Below are 16,188 nucleotides of genomic sequence, written 5' to 3'. Positions count from 1 at the left end.
AGTGTATGGCTGAGGTGACCAGAAAGACTGCGCCACTGAACCCCACAGCACACCTATTACATAAAACCACTCTACTAAGACCAGAAGACATAGCAGCCCTACCTAATACATAGAAACAAACACAGGGAGGCTGCCAAAATGGGAGACAAAAAAAAACGCGTCCGAAATGAAAGAACAGAACAAAGCTCCAGAAAAAGAACTAAGTGAAACAGAGAAGCTATTTATCAGACTCAGGGTTCCAAACACTGGTTATAAGAATGCTCAATGATCTCATAAAAATGGAGATGGAAACCATAAAAAAGAAACAGTCAGAAATAAAAGATACAATAATGGAAATGAATATATTACAGGGAATCAACAGATTAGATGAAGCAGAGGCTCCAACCAGCGATGTAGAAGATAAGGTAGCAGAAAACACCCAACCAGAACAGCAAAAAGAAAAAACAATCCAAAAAATTGAGGAGAGTTTAAGGGGTCTCCGGGACAATATCAAGCATACCAACATTCGCATTGTAGGGGTACCAGAAGGAGAAAGAGAGAGTGCAAGGAATTGAAAACGTACTTGAAGAAATAATGACAGAAACCTTCCCTAACCTGGTGAAGGAAATGGACATGCAAGCCCAGGAAGCACGGAGAGTCCCAAACAAGATAAATCCAAAGGGGCCAATGCCAACACACATCATAATTAAAATGCCAAAGGTTAAAGACAAAGAGAGAATCTTAAATGCAGCAAGAGGAAAGCAGTTACCTACAAGGGAGTGCCCAAAGAACTGGCAACTGATTTCTCAACAGAAACTTTGCAGGCAAGAAGGGAGTGGCAGGAAATATTCCAAGTATGAAAAGCAACAACATACAACCAAGATTGCTCTTTCCAGCGAGCCTGTCATTTAGAATTGAAGGACAGATAAGGAGCGTCCCAGACAAGAAAAAGCTGAAGTTCATCCACCAAACCAGTATCACAAGGACTCTTAGAGGGATTTCTTTAAGATGGGAGGGGGGTTAAGGACAGGTGAAAAGGGAAGGGATTCAGAAGAACAAATTGAGTGTTATACAGTAGGCATGGGATGTAGGTTATAGCATAACGAATATAGTCAAAAATATTGTAATAACTAGGTATGGTGGCAGATAGGTATTAGATCTATCAGGGTGATAGATGGGAATGGGGTTGGGGTCAGGGTGAAAAAGGTGAAGGCATTAAGAAATATAAATTGATAGTTAATACAGTATGGGGAATATAATCAACAATGTTATAAAGATCATGTAAGGTGCCAGACAGGCACTGGACTTATCAAGGGGATCACGTCATAGACTGCATAGATGCCTGACCAATGCGCTATTCACCTAAAAAACTGAAGTAGAATAAGATTGAATGTCAACTATAACTAAATATATATAGGGATATACAGTCACAGGATGTGGGGTATAACATAGGGAAGAGAGTCGATGGTATTGTAACAGCTAGATAAGATGTCAGATGGGTAGTAGCTTGGGGGGGTGCGTTATCACTTTATGAGGGGCTTAAATGTCTAACTATTATGTTGCTTTGTACACCTGAAACTAATAATAAAAAGATATATATATATATATATATATATATATATATACCGACACACACACACAAAAAATGAAACCTGAGACTTGAAAAAAAAACAAACCACAAAAACTTGAAAAAAAAAACCCCACAAAAGTGCACACTCCATTCGTTGTAGCTCTCCGAACAATGGTGTAAGAACCTGTCATTTAGCCTCTGTCCATTGAGCATCTTTCTATATGCACATCTTTACAGTTCCACATATGAAATTCCAAATTTGATATTTTCAAGAAATGACATTTTGTGTATGAATGGTTGCCAATTTATATATACAGTCAGCCCTACATAAGGAGTATGTATGTATCAGTCTCAAGACTGCGCCAATTTTATTTTCATTAGTCATAATCCTCTTCCTCATCTTCGTCTTGCTCAGTGTCTTCATCTTCCTCATCCAGAAGTACAGCTGCTTCTTGTGCAGCCCTGAAAGCTTGCTCCTCTTCCACACTAGGGTCATCCATTTCTGTAATTTCTGGTCCACTGGGATATTCTTGACAAACTGGTGGTGGAACTGGGGGTGTATAGCTGTCTGGGCTATATTTATGACCCCAGCCTATGTAGAGATTTTCAAACTTTCTATAAATTAAAATGTAGATGATCATTATATAATTTTTTTTAGTAAGAGAAGTTGACCCTCCTTTTCTGTAGTGAAAAGTACTTAAGAGTATCATAGTCCCAGAATTTTAAAACAATACATTTAAAATGTGTTAGAGATGAAATATCCCTAAATGATTCTTCTAACACAGGGAATTTCTCTGATCCAAACTGCCTAAGCTGGTGAAGAAATCCATGGGACCAGACCCTGTCAAAATGTACCCTATACCCAGACAACAGCCGTTGAGCATTTAATTTCAGAAAAACAAAACAACTAAGTTAAAAAGTTACTACATTTCTTAGAGTTAGAAAGAATTTAAAAGTTTCCAACCTAACACTTGACTGAGTGAGGAATGGACTTTTGGTTGAAAACCTATGTGTGATTTTTCAGGCCCATCCATGGACAATTACAAAGGCTTTTCCTGGAAGGCCTCACAGGGGAAAATTGCGCTCTCCACACCTGACTTGGTGCACAGTCCACGCACTACAGTCTCTAAGGGGAACTGCTGTCAAGGACTGTCCCCTCGGCCTGCCATGTTCATCACATATTTTTATTGCTAGCTCAGGTGCCTTCACTTCTAAGTCTATCTGGCGTCTTCAGCAGAGGTCTTCATCAAGTGCCTCTGCCAAAGTCTCCTTATCGGGGTTTGGGAAGAGAAGGGGGAAACCTTAAAGACGATTCACCACCACTTTCAGTACCCAGTTTTTCCCTAGCCTTCCCCCACTTCCCCTGGCCCCTTGGTCCATAAAACTGCAAGAGCCTTAACTCCCTCGTCAGTGAGATAACTGCCACATCTGTTCTGATCCACCTGACATTCCACCAGAGGGCCATTCCAAGAGGGAAAATGGAACAGGGCAATCAGTGCTTTCTCTTGCTTATACCATCACAGTAAGTAAGTAAAGGATTAACACTTTCATTTTTGGGCTTGTTGCTTTAATGGCTACTCTCACATTTGCCAGCTCAGCTGAACTTCTGACACTGGGTTATCAGGTAAGAAACGGAAGCACAAAACAAATGGAAGCGTAGGCTCTGGGTGAAGGGTAAAGGACATTTAGTATCCTCTTGATCCTAATTCTCTTGAAAGTGATAGCCTAAATAATACATACTTTAAATAATCTTTTATCAAGATGTCCAACTAAAATGATGTGAGATTTAAACTAAACACTGCTTAGAATTAACTCCATTAAATGATTAAGTGGATTATTCAAATAATTACTAAAAAACCCCCCACATTTTAGCTTCATTAACTGGATAATTCAGATGAGAAGTCTAAATTACTGTTTAAATTTGATGCTTTACTGTATAATATGGGTGTTTAGATAAATCTTATATCACACAAACTTGATGTGCTAAAGATGAGCTAAAACAAAAGTAAGTTAAGAACCTAATGATAACTTGTACTTTCCAGTACTTAAATAATCACAATAATAACTTTGTAAGTTGTCAGGTACTTACTTGCCATTGCAAAAGGCATATGCTCCAGGCCAAAGGTTGGATCTAAGAACAGCAATAGCATATTGAGGAATGACATTTGAGGATAGTCGTGTTGTCCAAGGTGGTATATTCTGGATGTCTGTAAACCAATGAGAAATTCAAAAGCTTAACTACTAAACAGACAAGGATATACTGTGTAACAGAAAAGCGCTTTCTATAAATCATAAAACAAGCACACATGACATAGAAATAAAAGTTATATTATAACATTAGTAGCTTAACAGAACCAAAAGGGAATTTTATGAACATTGTAGAATGAAGAAATTTGGATATTTATACACTATACAACTATGTCAGGTGCTTATGATCTACAGAATGCAAGACAAGAAGGGTAAACAGATAACTGTCCATTTCAGTAAGAGCTACAGCCAATTTAAGTGTCCCTTCCCTGTGTGGCACTTCTTTATTTAACCTCTGTCAGAGAAGTTGGTGTGCCCAGAGATATTCTTTATTTCCCATCATATCCTATAGATCTGTGTATGTGTGTGTTTCTGTGTCTGTGTGTAGATATATAGATATAGCATATCTTGTTCATAGCATATTATATGTACATAGAATTATATACACATAATATATAGTATATACATTTATATACTATATGTAATACATAGTACATTATATATGCTATATATATTACATGTAACATAGCATATATGTACTATGTACTACATACAGTATATAAATACATATATATATATACTATATGAATAGTATATATGTATAGCATATATGTATGTGTGTGTATACACATATATATATACACACACATACATACACACATACATAGTATATTATATACTTTGTGTAAAATTACCTAAGTCTTCAGAGATTGGTGTCAAGAGAGGAGGCCCCACTTCTTCTATGTAGTCAGGCTCTTCGTTTTCTTCTTCTTTTTCTTCATCATCCTCTTCTTCCTCCTCCTCAATTTTTTGTACGGGGTTGAACCAATTACAGCGACCCTGAGTATGAATATTGAAAGATGAGGACCTTAAAATACCAGAAAATTCATTTGGATTGAAACAATTGTCTGCACAAGATCCCACTGTGTGGAAATTTAATCATTTATTCATTCAACATACATTTATCAAGTGTTATATTGATCTAGGTTTTCTTCAAGCAAAAGAGTATACTATTTATTTGAAGAATTTGCCAACTTTTGGAGGTTACAGAACATTTATATTTTTTAAAAGCAGTACATTAGTAGGAAAAAAAAGTAATGCATTTTATTAATTTGTAGCAAATAATTTCTAAGAGAGAAGTAAGGTACTACTATTGTTATTAATAACAATTAAAATGTGATAAGATTAGGTATGGAGGTTATCATATATATATATTGGGGTTATCATTTCTGATCTCTTATCTAGAGATCTATAAGAATATCTCATATGTAGGTCAAAATATAATGAAGATTTTCTACCTGGAGATAAGTCAGTATAGCACAATAATTAAGAAGATGGACTCTGAATCCATTCTGCCTGTTCATATCTGTCCCTGTTGCTTATTAGCCATATTCCCTTTTTCACATTTCCTAAACTCTCTGCCTCAATTTCCTCATCTGTAAAATACAAATATTAATTTTGCACACAGTTATTAAGGTTAAACGAGGTAATACATATAAAGTGCTCGTAAGAGTACCTGGCAAAATATGTGCTTACAATTGTTATTTAGCACTGTTTGCCTGTTTTTGTTTTTATTATAATCTTTGATTGTTCTTGGCATGAAATCTCCATGTATTATAGAGATAGAATAAAAGAACTGTTTCCCAAATTAATACACCCATCTATATTAAATGTATAAAAAATAATTTCACAACACACATATATCTAAATCCTTACAAAACTTGTCAAATAATCCATAGAAATAATTATTTTATTTTTGTTTGGAAATAAAAATCTAAAGATCCCAGGTCTATGCTACTTGGCAATTATATAGTATTTGGCAATTATATGGTACTTAGCAATTATATAGTACTGTGTTTTTACATGGTTTTTTAATGGTCTCTTTCTCTGTCTAGAGTCTGAAGGCCTTTGTTTTGTATATATGTATGTATTGTAGACCGAATTTCATAAATAAGTGCTGATTGGATGATAGACTGAGAATTGCAAATCCCCTACCTGAGGGAGAATACGTTGAACATGATGAACCCAATTGGATAGGGATTCCACCATATCAATCACTTGGATGCCTTCAAAATCTGGGTTTTCTTCAAAGTATTCTCTCCTGCCTTCTACCTCTTCCTCCTCCTTTCCTTCCTCTTCTCCAAACTGATAGAATCCTAGAGGGCTGACGTGGGTCCCTGCTGAAATTCTGGCAATTTGTGCTCGTAAGTAATTACTCTCATTTCCTGGGAAAAGTGGATAGCTTACAATGGGGTGATCCAAATGCCCAGTGAAAAATTTCTTGATTTTTCTTGCAATAACAATTTGTGCAGGTGTAACTGGTGGTAACTTCACCCATGGTCTTCCTGGTTCGTTGCAGACAAAGTAGACATATTTGTTGGCACCTGTTCTACATTCTTCTTTTGGTATAGCCTGTGGGGCCTTGTAAGAGGACCTTGGTAATTCATCTTCATCACCTTCACCTTCACTGTCTCCATTGTCCCTCTGTTCAATTACATCTTCCTCTTCCATCTCCTCTTCATCTTCTCCCTCACGAAATTCCACTTCAGCTACAATATAATTCATTTCCAGGCCAAATATCTTGCCCCAGAAACGGCATCTTTGGATTGGGTGGGTGTCAGTAAGCTGCTTGAGGGCAAGACATATGCGATAAGTCTCATCTGTGCCCAAACCAACACCAGCTTGGTCAAAATAAAAAGCTGACTCCATTACATTTGGAAGAGAGTTTTCTGCCTGGGAATACAAATGCTGCAGTTAATATTTTATCTATAAGGAGATTTGCTTGCTTTCTTTTTCATTTTTAAACATCTTGCTATTAGCTCTTTCTCTCTACATCACTTCTTTGACATTTCTTTCAAGATTTTACATGTGTGAGGGCCTTCTCCTGAGCAGCCTGCAGGCGGCTGCCATCTTTCCTGTGTTGAGCCTGCCCCCTCCACAGACATATTTGAATCTTATTGGACTGGTACGCTCCACAGCTCCACCCTCCTGACTCCCTGCCCCCCACCCTAACTTCCCCAATGCCAGAGCCACTTTCTCCACAAGCAGCCAGCACTGCCCGAATTGCACTCTTCTTGGAAAACTATCAGACTCTGGCAGGCTCTAGGAGGCAGCGACTGCTTCAGGGTGCTCTGATACTTTTGCTGAATAGCTCCAGGCTCAGCACTGGCACAAACCAGAATTTACAGTAACCTGTGAACACAACATTTTCCACTCTAGTGACACCCTGAAACCCTGCCTCACCTAACTTGCATATGACCCGAGGCTCTATTAGCAGCTGAACCTTAAGGGAGCCAGCAGGTGGCAGCAAGCCGCAGGGTGTCCTGGCTTTTTGCAGAGCAACCCCAGGCCCAGTACTAGTGGAAGAGTCCTTGGTTTGTAGCCCTGAAATGAATATATTATATATTAGCTATATTTTTAATAAAAATCTTAAAAAAAAAACAAAGCAAAACAAAAGACATAATATGAGGAAGTCGTCTTGGAAATGACATTAAACTAATGAAATGACATTAGAAGTATTTCTCCTTTTTCTAGTAAAATTAAAGAAAAAATTATACAACTTGATTTAAAGCCTTATTATTTTATTATCTGACATTAATTAATTCATTCAACAAGTATTTAATAATAATATAAACAGTTATTGGTCCAGATCAGTACCAGGCCGTTTGGAATATAAAAAATGAAGAAACCAGTTCTCTGATATCAATGCTTCAATCCCACAAACACATAACAAACAAGTAAGCCGTAATACAAAATACTAAAACACAATGTAAAAAAAACTCTAAACATGGAAATGAGTTGTGTGAAACGATGTTGAAAATACTATTTAGCAAGCTATAAAAGACTGTTGATATGAATTTCAAGTCACACTCACACACCTCAAATAAAACCCTAAGATCGAACTATTCAGATTTACAGCAGGGACTTACTATTTCATCTTCCAGTTCTTGGTCAGCTCTTTCCAAATTTCCCTGGAGAAAAAGAGCCTTTTGCTTCTCAGCTATATCATATGTTGGAAGCATCTCATTCTCATTTTGGAGTGTATCTAATTTTTTACTAAAATGTGCCATCTTCACATCTTGGCTAATATTCTCAATGATGTCCACAGCATTTTTGGGACGCTCATCTAAGATCTTGCTCAGCATATTAGAAAGATGATCATACCTACCCAAAAAGAGAAAATTCTAGATAACGTCCGTGTCAAAAGCATTTGAAGAAGCATTTCATGCAGACTCAGTTAGGTGGTTTTTAGGAAACTTCAGCAACTCAAAGCCTTCAGACATTTTATATGAATAAATATTTATGGTAACTTCTCCCACTGCCAGAAAAACCTAGTCTAGAATTTTCCTTAGGAAAATTGAGGAACTACCTCAAATGATATGAATATTTAATTTATTTAAAAATATTACAGTAAGATACATATTTTGCAACATGAACATTTTCGCATTTTATTTGAGCTTGAAAAATCTTAGTTATCATTTAAAATTGATTAACATTTTTCTTTTTTTTTTTACCTTAACTTTTTTCCATCCTTCTCTCCCTACACTCACCAAATCCAATTTGATTTCTAAATCCTGTTGACTGTCTTAAGATATGTTCTCTTCTATTTCATTTCCTAAGCCGACTTTCTACTTCAATGTTCTTTAGACTTATAAGAAATACATTTCATATTGCACTCCCACCCACACACAAAGTATCATAAAATACTATTCACCTTTATTAAAATGTGACACATTCTAATATTTTTTCTATTAAAAACACTTCTCTAGCCTTTTATTTCATAACTGAATAAGTGAAACTGCCTCTAACCTCTCATTAATACGTTACATTTTTTAATACATTACATTTTATACATAACTGCTAGGGTGTGCTTTTCCAAATACCGTTCCAGATTTACAATGTGAATTTACTATTTAAGAGCTGAACATGTCCATCAAAGTGCTCTTACGTGGATTAGAAATGCCTCTGTCAAATATGGAAACTTGCATAAACTTCCTCTGTGACAGACAAGCATTGTATCTCTCCAATTTCATTTCTAATAATTAGTTCAATTATAACTTCTACCCCTGAGAGGTAAATCTAGTAAAATCACTTTTATATAGCTGCTAAGTCCTACTTGATAGCCTTTGCTTGCTGTGTCTTATATATCATTTCTCTCAAGAAATAATTTTAAAACACTTCGTTGTCAAGTCATTCCTGAAAACCATTCTTTCTCAGTTTAGAATGGGTCTTCCTGAGATTACCATTATGCTGCTATGTATTTGTGTGCATTATGTTTCCCTTTCAGCAATTAGGGTTTTGTTTTCCTTTGTTATTATAATATATCTTGTCCCTTATTTAGTGAAATAAAATAGATGCTCAGTAATTGCCTGCTTTCTGTTAATTGACACTAGGTTTTATTTTTTGTTTTTTTGTTTAATATCTGTATTTAACTAACGGATCTTAGTAATGTCAATGGAAAATATGTAGATCATACAGGCAACCAATTTGAAGGGCAGTTTTAAAATATTATATGTGAAGAATATACATTCTTTCCCTGAGTATTCCTATTCTTGCAAATGAACAATGTTATGACTAGAAGTTTGTTTAAAAATTCCTCAAGCTTTCTTAATATTTGTTTAGTATCGAAACGAATGGAGAAGCCTCCAGAGTAAAAATATTGTTGCTTACTAGGTGGTAGCTGGAGTTGTAACTGGAGTCTTTGATTTGCTCCAATAGGGGACACGTATGCCATTAAATCAAGGACTATAAGTCCACATGTTCATTTTATTTTTCAGGTTTTAGTATAATGTCTATACATGCTTTATTCATAGTTCTTCAGGCAAGATATTGTATCAATATTTTTAAAGAGGTCCACACTAGAAAATTCCTTTTTGTCAAATTGTGAAATATTTATTAGATATTAATCCATAATTATAGGTTTTTCAGTTTGGGGGATTAATAATTTGTTGTGATAGAAGTGCAGAAAAGAAGGAAGCAAACTTTTTTGTAGGCTTTTTATTCAGCAATGTGGAAACCAATATCCGATGCTGTATTTTAATCAAAGATTGTTTTAATAACAAAAGAATTATTTTTATGGCTGTCAAATAATATCTGCATATAACAGAGGGAGAGTTTTTTGGAAGTACTTTTAACTATAGGCTCTAAAGTACTTCGAAGATAATAAGGAATCCTATAGAAGATATTCATTTATTACCTCAGAGACTTAGAATTTGGAAATAAAATAAACTTAGATATTTAAGTAATATCAGTTATTAGACAATTCAATAATATCAATTTTCCCATTTTTATACTTGATTTTAAATAGTTAGTCAGCTCCCAAGTATTTATAATGAGCTTTTTTTTACTTTTAACAAAGTTTGTAAATTCATGCTTGTTATTTAACCCAGAAGAAATTTATTTCAGAAATCCAAATAGAACCCACTACTGAGTAATAGATCACATTCTTGAAGCTTAAGTAAATTGTAGTTTAAAAGAGTAATATATAAATAATATTTTAAATTGTCAATCTCAGTTTTGTGAAAGATTCTACTATTAAATGCTATATTTTATTCTTCCGACACTAAAATTATACTGACTAATTCTCCTGGTTTGCCCAGCACTGAAAGGTTTCTTGAGATGCAGGACTTTCAGTGCTGAAATCAGGACAGTTTAAGGATAACTGAGATAGTTGGTCACCCTAGCACTGGCCTGGGTGGGGACTCACACCCAAGCCCTAGACACTAGAACTCCCTGTCCCTGGTAAGACAGTTGCGTTTTTCAAGCATCTTGAAGAGATGCTTGGATTTTCCTATTTTTATGGTGTCTTTCAAACCCAAGATTGCATACCTCCCAGGTTTTATTTCTGTGTGCAAAGGGCCTTTAAAGAAGCTAAATGAATGCTCACCAGTGACCTATTTTGTGATACGGTTACTAAGTCACTAATTCTCACTAATACAGACTTCTCAAATATATTTCCCTTCACCCACAGAAACACACTCTCACACACAGGTACTCACACCCCCTTCTTTTGCCATACTTTTCTCTTTCTCTCTTTCTTTCCCCCCCCTCCCCCCCCCCCCCCAAGACTTACAGATTTAAGCCCGACTTGCTGCTGCTCTGCAGTAGGTAAGCCTTAGCACTCTGAATGGCAGTCTCAGTCAGGCTGGGGGCCGCTTTCCAGGCCCCAGGCTCAGCGTCGCCCGGATCATCCTGACTGTTTGAGTCTGTCTCCTGTAAAAGGTCAAATCTCAGCTTTTTTTGTTCAGCGTGGTTACAGCTCACATCCTTCGGTCCATACAGGCGGCCGTTGGTTTGCTGAGGTTGCTGAAAGCCGTTTCGCTTCGATTGGCATGTTTGATAAGGACTTGATTCTCCTTTATCAGGTGGTTGTTCCAAATGGTCAGAGTGAGGTGTCTCAGCTTCAGGAATCACACTAGCGGTCCTGTCTGACTGCCATGGTGCCTCAAGGACCTGTCTGGCCAGAGCCGGGGGAGGAGGAGTAGAAGAGGGTTCCTGAGGAAGAGGAGGTCGAGGTGATGCACCTGGTCCTGTGCCTTCATCCGGAGGTGTGCTGCCTCTGGATGGACGGCTCCAAGGAGGGCTACTTCTGGACTGGGGTCCAGATTCCAGCGCTGACTCGGACTCCGAGGTCTTAGATGAAGTAGGCTCAGGATCTTGGGAAGAAGCTACTGTCATTTCTTCCCATGGCCGCCCTTCTTCCCCCGTTTGTTGGTTTCCTTTATCTTGCTTCAGGGAGGTCGAGTTTTCCATTACGGTGTCAAGAGAGAAAAAAGTTCTGGATGAAAGGGGCGTGCAGATGTGGAAGGAAGCGCAGCCAGACAGTCCCTTTGCTGAGGTCTGCTAAGGGAATCCCTGGGTCCTAACTGCTCTGCAAGTTGCAGCGTCCTATCTCCATAGCAACCCCAGCAGTATTCCTGTAAAAGAAACAATGGAGCACACGTGGTGCCAGGATAGGGAGGAGACCAAGAAAGATGAAAATCTTAGATTTGTGATTTGGTGGAGCCTCTGCTCCTCTTTCTAGCTCAGCCAATCCGAACTGCAGTCGACCAGTGGTGGTTAGAAACCAGAGAATGGGTCAGGCACTGGAGCACAAAGTGGGAGGAGCCAAGGTTTGGCGCTGGAGGTTTTTCAAGGTCTGATAGTTTAATTCTAGTTGAGCGGTGAAGGGCGAGTGGTGCCTTAGTGGAGGGACAATGCATTTGTAGGTGTAGGTGTGTGTGTGTGTGTGTGTGAAAGAGAGAGAGAGAGAGAGAGAGAGAGAGAGAGAGAGAGAAAGAGACAGACAGACAGAGGGAGGGTCCTTGGGAATCTTGAGGTGACAATGAGACTCCAGTGTGCAGACCAGGAAAGCCCAAGACACACACTGAGAAGGCAAAGGTGTATCATCTGCCCCAACAAACCTCTGAAAATTTTGGAGAATAAACAAGGAAGCCCTGATTTCTGCTCTTCCCCCTCATGGAATCTGCCAGATGAGCAGACAGAATATTACCTTCATGGAGAAGGCAATGCAGGTTATCCTATATAAATAAGACAGTCCATGGGTTACCTGTTTTCTAACAATTGAAATTCAAATTAACCCACCACTATATTTGCATAGTATAATCAATCTTTATTTGTAATATAAATGTGAATTCATTTTGCAATATTTAAGATCACGACTATGACGATTGATTCATGTTATGCAATCTCCAACCTGAAGAAGGTCTAGATGATGGCACCATATCTGGCCTTGAATATAAACTAAGTAATTAGCTATGGATGTTAATTGGTTCTTTATGTCTGGTGGTTTATTTTAAAATAAACCCACTAATACTTGTTATTTGACACTTCACAGTTGACATGACTTCCAATCAGCAGCATGCTGGTCATAAACTCTAACTTGATGAAGAACATACTTACCTCCCCCCACACCCAACTGGGTGGGAGAAGCACAGAACCCTTCAATAATTTGATAAGAGCTGTGGAACTTTACTCTTCCCAAAATACACATGGGTGCACACATGCAAACTGTTGCAGGTATTTCTGCTGATTTGGGTACCTCTTGAAGTCAATTTCCCCAGGTTAGAACACTTGGAATAGACTAAAATATGAAATGAAAGATAAACTAGAATTATCCATTTTTTAAGAAACGGTGCAAGAGTTGAAGGGATTGTATTTTTCCCCCTACATGGTTCTTTTCTCTCCTCCCTAGCAGCTGGCATGATAGGATGGAGGCTTCTTTCTTGGGCTGACAAGCTAGAGCAGGGTGGTAGGACCAGGAGAAAGGAAAGATGAAGGAACAGACGTAGCGCTTGCTTATGTCTCCACTTTAGGAGATAAGAGCAACTGAAAGGAACAACCTAAGAAAACGTCTATTATTTCTGTTTCATTTTCAGCCCAAAGCACCATCTAGGCTTAGATTCTTGTAATCCTCAAGTAGCTTTTCACTGATTGTAGAATAAGGACCAAGTTCTCAGCCTCTTACCTTCCCAACTTCATCTTAAACCACTCACCCCTCTCTTTCTGCAATCTAGTCACCCTGACTTTTCTTTCCTTTTCTCAAATGCTCCATGTTCCTTTCTACCTCAGAGCACTGTCACCTTCCCTCTGCCTGAAATGTATTCCCCTGTGTTTTCTGTTAGTTCTTTCCTAAGGAAACCCTTCCCTGATTTCACAGACAATCTCAGTTTCCCTTATTATAATACTCAGTACTTTTCATTCTTAGTATTCATCACAATTTGTCATTGTATTGAGCTATTAGTGAGTTTTACGTCCTGGAGCCTTACTAGGTCTTGTCTGTAAAATCAGAGAAAAAGCCCATCCTACTTTTGGCAGGAGGAGGGGGAAAAGTAACTATTTTGAAAAACTCCCAGAGCTCTCTCTGTGCTTAACCAAAGCCTGCCCACAAGGGAAACTATTTTAGCAGAGCCTAAGCAATTTGTACTAGGATTGGTTTAGGATTTTACTAAAGCCTAACTAATCTGAGGGTAGATACTCAAATCTACCCCCTCTGGCCTTCCTGTATTGCTAAGGTTGGAGAGGGGGAAGGAAGCTGAGAAGCACTTGTGAATGTCTCAGGGAAGGGATATAGAATATACAAAAGACAGATCTAATCAAAGGACTAAGGAATGCTACCCCTCTCGCCAAATAAATTACAACTCATATTAGCCGTCTTCATTTACTATACTTTGACAAATCTCAAACTTATATTTAGACATTTATAAATTTCTAATTCATTAAGAGTCTGGGTACATAATATAGTACCTATTGGAAGACTATCAAACTCTTTTTTTTTAAATCTTGGGTACATTTTGTTTATCCTAAGGATAACACACTTGAACGTATTTTTCTTCTCCTTTATGAATTTCCAGTATTCTTTTTCAGAAAATACCCTCTCTCTTTATCTTTCATAAGTCGAAGTCTATATTCCTCATCTATAGCACTTCAGAAAGTATTTCTTTTTATAGGATGATACCATTTACTCTAGAAAATAGTACGGCTTTATCCATTGTCACCTTTAATCTGGAGCCACAGCTTAACTGCAGACATATCTCACATTCAGTCCTTTTTTCTAGATCCTTTCTTCACCTGTATCACAGCCAGATTTACCGTGAAACTAATGAGACTTAAGCTTCAGGGTCCCAGCCTTGTACAGGCCCCTTGCAATGTCTTGCACTTAATTTCAAATTTATAGTTTTCGGTTTTTTTAATGAGATCCCTCCAATTTATATAAGCTTTAACTCCTGGATCTGCCCTATTCCTTCATAGGACTCCAGAGAAGAGCTCATACACATAAAGAGCAACCCAGTGTGCCTATTTGAACTGAGATTATAACTTTACAGATTAGCAGAAATTTCTCCTTGGTGGCCAACTCCCCTCTGTTAGTTTGAAGTGAAAAGATGCAATTCACTTGTGGCTTTAGTTAATTTTAAGTGCAGTCTTTGCAGGACCCTGTTTTACAGTGAGAAACTAACACTTTGGGGAACATCTGTGCGCCATGCTGTTGATATAAAATACTTTATTTGTTCCTTACTGAAACCCAAACAATAGGAATTACAGTCTCAAACTCTATCTCAGAGTACTGAGAAAATTTGTTCAAGGTTATACTGCAGGAAAGTTTGCATCTGGGATTTAAAACCAGTTCTGTCTGACTCTCAAGCTCATGGGGCCTCACATAACAGAAGTGTAGTGCTCTTTTTATTTTTCCGACATTGATATGTGACTTTACCAAGATCATCCATAGAATATAAAGCTAGAGATAAGTATGGGGGATAAAATACTCAGAATTTTCCAAATAAATTACTTAGAAATATGAAATTAGACGTACTGCATTTTTCCATATGCCTTACAATAAAATCATCAACGAGGACTATTTAAAAGAAATGTTCAGCTAAATCGGGTGGTGGAGGCAAAATTTTGTTCTACAGAATATCTTCGCTTCCCCATACAATTAATATTGCTAGTCTTCACATTCATGTGGAAAATCTTTTCAGGGGTTTTGGTCAGGGCCAAGAAAATAAACACCGAGCACGTCCTAGCTTCCTCTTTCTAATTCAGGGTCTCAGCTCACTCTCCCCGCACAAGAATGCAGGACATGTCTAGGCCAAAAAGGGACACCAGCGGAGCCATGGAGAGGGGGTTCATACCACTGTACTCTCAATGGTGGCTGGGTTGGAGATACAGGAAGCAGGATCCACACGATCCGCAATCCGCAGTCAGTTCTTCCTCCCACCAACCAACCAAACTCCTGTGTCGCCACGGCAGGTACATTAGTGGCTAATGGCTAACTGGTAACAGCTGATAGCCACCCAGCCACAGCGGAGGCCATCTGATTACAGCTGATGGCCATCTCTAACCGAGCCAGCACCTATCCACGTGAGGCCAAGAGCCTGGAAACTGCTCTCTGGGACTCTGTCCCACACTGCATAATTATCAACTCTATTAACATTTGGTCCGGATATTTTAAATCTGCCCATAATTTTGCCTAGTATCTGCCAAAGTGCAGAATTCCCTAATCTTAGGCATAGATTTCCATAGCTTCTGCCAAATGCCCGCTCTGCTCAGCCCCATCTGGGACTCTTCTCCTGGCTGCAGTAAGGACTAGTCACCACAGCCCAGAAGGTCTTGGTAGGAGTAGCCCTGGCAGCCTGGATGTGCTCTGCAGCCAATGAGCAGGTGGTACAACCCGGGCAGAAACACCAGGTGACAACAATCTGAATGGCACATGCCTGGCTGGAGCCCACTTTGCTGGTGTACCCCGCCAGCAGGAGACAGCCCATGACAATGAGAAAGGCACAGATTGAAAACCACATGGTGACGCAGGCAATGACATCCTGAGGAATCTTAGCAGGGCTTTTCTTAAACTTTAGTAAGTGAGATCTCACCACACCTGGGCAGCCTTTCCATTTAAA

The 16,188-nt window shown here is 38.4% G+C and overlaps 1 protein-coding gene across 2 annotated transcripts; it reads right to left on the bottom strand.

Moving 5' to 3' along the window:
• Positions 1-1,684: 1,684 nt before the first annotated feature.
• LOC117020483 (radial spoke head protein 4 homolog A-like) lies at positions 1,685-11,589 on the bottom strand. 2 transcript variants are annotated; one of them, XM_033103008.1, is made up of 6 exons: positions 10,869-11,589; positions 7,726-7,960; positions 5,792-6,529; positions 4,492-4,636; positions 3,639-3,756; positions 1,685-2,164 (listed from the first exon to the last, which is right to left on the bottom strand). In XM_033103008.1, exons 1-6 carry the CDS (start codon positions 11,546-11,548, stop codon positions 1,927-1,929), a joined length of 2,154 nt encoding a protein of 717 aa, XP_032958899.1. In that variant the 5' UTR covers positions 11,549-11,589; the 3' UTR covers positions 1,685-1,926. The 2 variants fall into 2 exon arrangements, with proteins under 2 accessions (XP_032958899.1, XP_032958900.1); XM_033103009.1 differs by lacking the exon at positions 4,492-4,636 and having other exon boundaries at positions 2,009-2,164.
• Positions 11,590-16,188: the final 4,599 nt, after the last annotated feature.

This window comes from Rhinolophus ferrumequinum, chromosome 3, assembly GCF_004115265.2.
Source record: "Rhinolophus ferrumequinum isolate MPI-CBG mRhiFer1 chromosome 3, mRhiFer1_v1.p, whole genome shotgun sequence".
In the NCBI taxonomy this organism is placed as follows: Eukaryota; Metazoa; Chordata; class Mammalia; order Chiroptera; family Rhinolophidae; genus Rhinolophus; species Rhinolophus ferrumequinum.
Note: the sequence above shows the minus strand (reverse complement) of the source record. Positions and strands in the feature narration are given on the sequence as shown.

Coding starts and splice junctions, on each gene's coding strand:
- LOC117020483 (XM_033103008.1), bottom strand. CDS start 11,548: ATGGAAAACTCGACCTCCCTGAAGCAAGATAAAGGAAACCAACAAACG. Junction 6,530..7,725: donor AAGAACTGGAAGATGAAATA/GTAAGTCCCTGC, acceptor TTGTATTCCCAG/GCAGAAAACTCTCTTCCAAA. Junction 2,165..3,638: donor TATGCCTTTTGCAATGGCAA/GTAAGTACCTGA, acceptor TTTAATTTATAG/AAAGTTTGAAAATCTCTACA.